General features: G+C 40.9%; 1 protein-coding gene across 1 annotated transcript in view; it reads right to left on the bottom strand.

The window, feature by feature from the left end:
* Window positions 1-257: 257 nt before the first annotated feature.
* LOC126253186 (cholinesterase-like) overlaps window positions 258-6000 on the bottom strand; it is a 62178-nt gene continuing 56435 nt past the window's right edge. Inside the window, exons 9-11 of the mRNA XM_049954349.1 lie at window positions 3624-3756; window positions 1095-1280; window positions 258-846 (exon numbers count right to left, since the gene is read on the bottom strand). Coding sequence (XP_049810306.1) covers window positions 1112-1280; window positions 3624-3756 — 302 coding nt within the window. The 3' untranslated portion in view covers window positions 258-846; window positions 1095-1111. The remainder of the gene's footprint in view (window positions 847-1094; window positions 1281-3623; window positions 3757-6000) is intronic.

Below are 6000 nucleotides of genomic sequence, written 5' to 3'. Positions count from 1 at the left end.
TCGTCCTGGAAACACGTTGCGGAAGGAAATATAAATGACTAGCGAATATGAAAGTATTAATCTGCCTTTTACGCCACAATGGATGTTTCAGAACTATAAACTAAATTTAACACACTTTTTCTTCACCATTTTTATATTCATATTCCCCACATCGGATGTTCATGAGCTACAAGTGCCACTGGTAATTGACATTAGTAGCTACTGAATGCCAAGAAGAATTTACATGATTTTTTTAATACATTTTACACTATAATTTGCATTACACACTATGGTTTTGAAAAGTGACTCTGCTGAGCAGCTTCAAGCCGCTTCCTAAGAATTCCAGTGAGGATTGCTGAGGGGTGGTCCATCATCTTCAGGTACAGAGACAGTGCGTGCCACTTCCAAAGTTACTACGTGGGTAGTATTTTAAATTACTTCTCAATTAACTTACGTCATCGGCTTTCACATCTGTCAAGAAATCACTGTTTCTCAGGATTTTCGTGTATGAGTAAATAATAAGTGACACAGTGAATCACTGCATAATATTTGTATTCAAAATTCTCTGTACTGAAAGAAAGGATTACTGAAAAAATCCGTTGTACAGTATACATTATTGTATTCCATGCATTATAGCAGTTTGTAATTATCCGCTGCACTTCCAATGTCCACAGAAATTTCTTGATATTTGTGTTGAATTGACGCCTGAAAGCGCATTGGCCATCTATTTTACGTGATGCATTTCACAATGGTTTAGCAGATATGCAGAACAGGTATCTGGCTCAAATTCTTGGGTGAGTTCTTTGCTGACACTCAGTACTCAGCGGTAATCTGCTGTTTTTCCTTTCCTCCTTTGTCTGTGCATATCTGTAACAGGAAACAGAAATCGTATTTACTTACCTCTCGAAAGGTAAGTGCCTGTAGGATTAACGTAGGCATAAGTAATAACACATGGTCAAAATTGTATTTCCTTCATTCTTTCGATATTTTCAAAATTTTGGTATAATTCTTCTGGAGACGGTAGTCTACCAGTGTTCCAATATTCTAGCAAGAATATTCCCACATAATTATCAGAAGTTTCACAAAAATGTATTTTGCCCATGCTGTGCTTGTACCTCTTATGGTGTATCTATCACTGTGTGTCGGGAAATGGCAGCAGTGGCACGTTCTCTCTCCAGAATCCCAGGCGCTCCCCAAGCCTGTCGTGTGCGAGTGTAAAGTTGGCCTGCATCAGCAGGTAGCTGCGGCTGCTCTGGTCGTACGGTTCCCAAATCACAGGATCAGCCTCAGGGGTTGGGTTCCTGTTGACAAACACAATACACGCATATTCCTTTATATTTTCTAGAGATATTAAGAAATAAATGTAAAGAGCAGCACTAAATTTCTTGTTGAAAGTTCTTATCAAAAGATAATTATCAATAACAAATTGAAGCACGTGCAAGTAAAGTATCTAGTCATGCGCTTGTATTTCTCTAATATTAAGTATTACAAGAACACTGCACAAAAAGCTGGTGACTAATACCGTGTGTTGTGGAAAGGTCTCAATTTAATGAGGATGTGACTCCAGAAGTTTCTCCAGATATGTCATAACTGGCAGGGACCGCCCACTGGTGATCATATCGAGTAGACTGCTGCGTTTCACTAGATGTTCCTAATAATCTGAGACATTTTCTGTGAGGCAGGCCTCTCAACTACCACTGCGCCTCACAAGGGGAGGTCGTCAATCGGGACACGCCGGTTTCGCCCAAATAGCGTGTGTAGAAGGAGGTGGGTCTCCACATCACGTGCCTTAAATATTTCTCCTGAGTGGGCCTTAGGAAAGGAGAAAATGCTCTCGAAAGTTTTTCCGATAGCACTGTTTACTTATTCAGCGCTCTGTTCGTGGTTAACGGCGTAGCGTAATGGTCAAGCGTATTGCAAACCTGTTTTTTCTCATTGTTATTTTACTTCGTTTCTTCAGATTGTTCAACTATTTACTTTAGAATTTATATATATTCAAGCTTTCGAATCAAATATAAAACAATCATATCGTAAATGGTGTACAAAAAGGTTAGAAAATAAAATATTATTCTTATTATGTATATGACACTAACAGACGTTACCCTAACTGACCGCTGGAATCGCAACCGTAGCGTCAGCTATCAGACAGTAATGGATTTCTCACCAGTGAGTGTCGCGACTGTACGTATTAGACTGTGATTCTATTGTCAGTTGGAACGATTCGTGGAGCTGTTAGTATTTTCGCGCCAAAATCAAACATGGCAACCCATCAAAGTTTTATCTTGATGCATTTTATCGTAGTGACCGACTGTAGTCGGTCTGTACCAGTGCAATGTATTACGTGGGATAAAATCGTGTAAATGTTGACTTCGTGCTGCACCAAGTTTCCTGTTCCGACTGATACCCCAGCGATGTTCTCTATTCCCAGTAACGTCTGATGCTGTTATTTAACACTGGAATTCTCGGATACTCTAGAATCAGCTGGTTTATAATGTGACAGTTCCACTTGTAACTCATCAAAAGATTTTATTTGCTGGTGTACCTGTCTAGTTACCTTTCAAATTGATTATTTAGAGCTGGACGTCTGGTGCTTTTATTACATTGTTCCTCATCTGCGTTTACGTTACTGATCCAAACTTTAATTCAGCTCCACAAAGGCGTTTGCATTTGGCTGTTCCTTACGATGATGCCACTAGATTTTTTTTCCACAGCATAATTATTTAATACGTCATTTGTAATTCTTAGCAGTTTGTGTTGCTCTTAGCATTTCCTCATGTTCCGCATCTTTAGTACTGCTTAACCAGTTTTTCCCCTTTCTTCCCCGGCTTGCTACCGAGTCAAGAATGGTTAACTTATTTCAGGTATATGGATAAGAATACCGGTTCATAAGTTGTCTCCTTTGTATTCATCATGGAGGGTAAGACAAAACATGAACGAGCAGGTGTTTCTAGAGGTGATCAAATCCTTTGTGGTTCTGCATCGTAAGCTTACGAATTCGCGAGCAGTTGACGTCTATAAATTCACTCTTCCGCATTCCGTACAAAATACAGAATCTGCTATCCCTCCATGCAAGCAGCTGTCAGAATTACTGTAGATGGAAGAGACAACGAAACAAGTATGAAATACGAAATCCGTCACTTCAAGACAGTGCCCGGGAAATAATGTCGACAGGAGGACCAGTTTAAAAGTATTTAAAGCGTTTCTCTGCATAACATCACATCAAGAGGCGTTTTACGTTAAGTGGCGGTATATGTCGCTTTCTCCTTCGTTTGCCACGTAGTTATCTATATTGCTTAGGCTTACCCTACACATAATTCCGACTTTTCAGTCCAACTTTCTTAACATACTATTCTGTTTCATAAGTCTGTTGAGAACTGAGTGGAGCCAGTATTGCAGTTCTCTCCTTGTTTGAAATACTGCCATCGTATCCAAAAGGCTAAATGCAGCACTATGGGGCATGCTTACTGCTATGGTTTGGAGTCTTAATGGGTACAGTTTGTTAATGCTCTTAGTTTCACCTGCAGCTGTCTTCTCGTACTCTGCCAGTATACAATTTCTAGTGACTTCACTGCAGTAAATGTGTACTCTCTTTCCGAAAACGGGCATTATCTGTTTTCCAGATTTAAAGTAGAAAAAACACGTACCCATATTTTGCGAAATTCGTCCAGAGACGCAACATATTTCTGCGCACTTTCTCTTCTTCTGATTCAGGATCAAAGTTATAGTCTTGATTCTTTTCATAGAAGATCATTGATAACTCTCCTCCATGTCCAACTCCTGAAATAAATAACAATGACAAACAAAAAATATTTGGTTTTGTTCACATTCAACCCAGAATACTGCTAACGTGTCGAGAAAGTGATCAACTTTAGTCTTTTGCATAGACGACCAGTTACACACACACACACACACACACACACACACACACCAGGCTTTCACATCTTCATTTTTTCTACTAGAAAAAGAGTAAAAATGTGTTATCTATGTCCTGGCAGAATGTGCTCTCTTCCCATACCATTCTGACAGATTTTCAGATCATTATCATTCGAAGTTGACTTAAACAAAGGGACACTTTGGTTCCAACCCTCCACCGGTGGTGCTTTGTCGGTTATGTCCATATACTGCGAAACGTAAATACACTCATCACCGTAGATAGAGCTGCACCCAGAAGGACAAGGCGGATTGTGACCATTGTTGGCATGCAAGTAGATGATATCAAATTTATGATTTGATTACACTTTCAACTTGGACCAACATGATCGTATTACAGGGACATGAACGTATGTGCTGATAAGGTGTTGACCTCTCTGGTTGTGAATACAAGAATCAAGACATGCAGCGTGGAGTTGTATAGATCTCGGATATAATACTGCGATACTTCGTCGCATTCTGCTTGCATCTGACGGCAGAGACCCTACAAATTGGTGTGTGGGGTAGGAGTCTGGTGACATGCTTCGTGGCATCTCACACATTCTCGATAGGGGAGAGACTGGACTTGCATCTTATGCATATATACACACTTAGACAAAAGAAATTATCTGAGTGGGACGAAAATCGATGGAAGTGATGTACATGTACAGACAAATAAATTATTTCAAGGTCAGGAATATTTTGATTTATTTAAGAGAGAAAACTTCCCAAACTGAGCATGACAGTAACGCGTTGGTCCACCTCTGGCCCTTATTGAAGCAGTTGCACGGCTGAGCATTGATTTATGGAGTTGTTGGACGCCCTCTTGAGGGATATGACGGCAAATTCTACAATTTGCACTTTACTGTCAAAATCGTGAACTGGTTAAAAGGCACTGCTCGTAATTCTCAAAACGCTCTCAACTGGGAAATGACTTGGCGATCTTGCTGGTCAAGGTAGGGTCTGGAAGCACGAAGACAAGCAGTAGAAACACTCGCCGTGTGCGAGTGAACATTATCTGGCTGAAATGTAAGCCCAGGATAGCTTTCCATGAGGGGCAACAAAGTGGTACGTAGAATACCCTAGACGTACTGCTGTGAAGTAAATGTGCCACAGAAGAGAACCACAGCGTTCCTGCTACGAAATGAAGTGCCACCGCAGACGATCAGTCTTGGTTGTCGGTATGAATGGCGGGTGATAGTCAAGTTGGTATCCGACCACTGTCCATGACGTCTCGAGGAATGTCTTCTGTCTGGAATCTTATTGACTGATATAATTTTTTTTTTTATCTATAGTCTCGCTTTGAACTGAGTTCTGATGACCAGCGAAGGCGTGTCTGCCGACGCCACACAGAAAGAGGTGGGATATCAACCTGATTATCGCCCGCCATAGCGCCCCACAATTAGGACAGATTACCGGAGATGCCATGTTGTTTCATAGCAGGACTCATTTGGTTATCATCTACGACACACTCACAGTACAGCAATACGTCATTGACATTCTACGGTCTGTATGTTTCCTATTATGGCAACCCATCTTAGGCTTACATTTCAGCAAGATAACGCCCTCCGTAAGTCATGCATAAGTAGGCGTGATAACCGGCCACCTAGAACTAAAACAAGGTCAGGTGAATTACTTCGTGAAGCTGTGCGGCCCCTTGGCCTAGAGTGTATTATGGTCAGATGGGCAGCAGTGGCTGCTGCAGGCGAGCCAGGTGCAAGGGCGTCAGCAAAGAGTCGAATGTGGATGAATCCTGGCATGGGAGATTTTGACGAAGGACAACGCTCCTAGAAATGGCGGAGTGTCAGACAAGTTGAATTATGGCTTCTTACAGCTCTTTGAGAATCAATAATAATTCACAATCAAGTATCCAAGCACATCTGAATACATCTGCGATATTAGAAAAATGAGGTACCTCCAATGTCACAACAATATTTTCAATATCTTTAAACTATAGAAGTTAACATTTCGCAATAAACAAATATTTTCACAATGCCCCTTTGAATTAACAACGTTTAAACCTTTCATGAGACGTACACATGCAACAGCTCAGATGATAGCACTACACTTTAGGTATCATTTCTGCAAGCTATGTATCTATTTCGTTTCCTG

Source organism: Schistocerca nitens, chromosome 4, assembly GCF_023898315.1.
Source record: "Schistocerca nitens isolate TAMUIC-IGC-003100 chromosome 4, iqSchNite1.1, whole genome shotgun sequence".
NCBI lineage: Eukaryota > Metazoa > Arthropoda > Insecta > Orthoptera > Acrididae > Schistocerca > Schistocerca nitens.
Note: the sequence above shows the minus strand (reverse complement) of the source record. Positions and strands in the feature narration are given on the sequence as shown.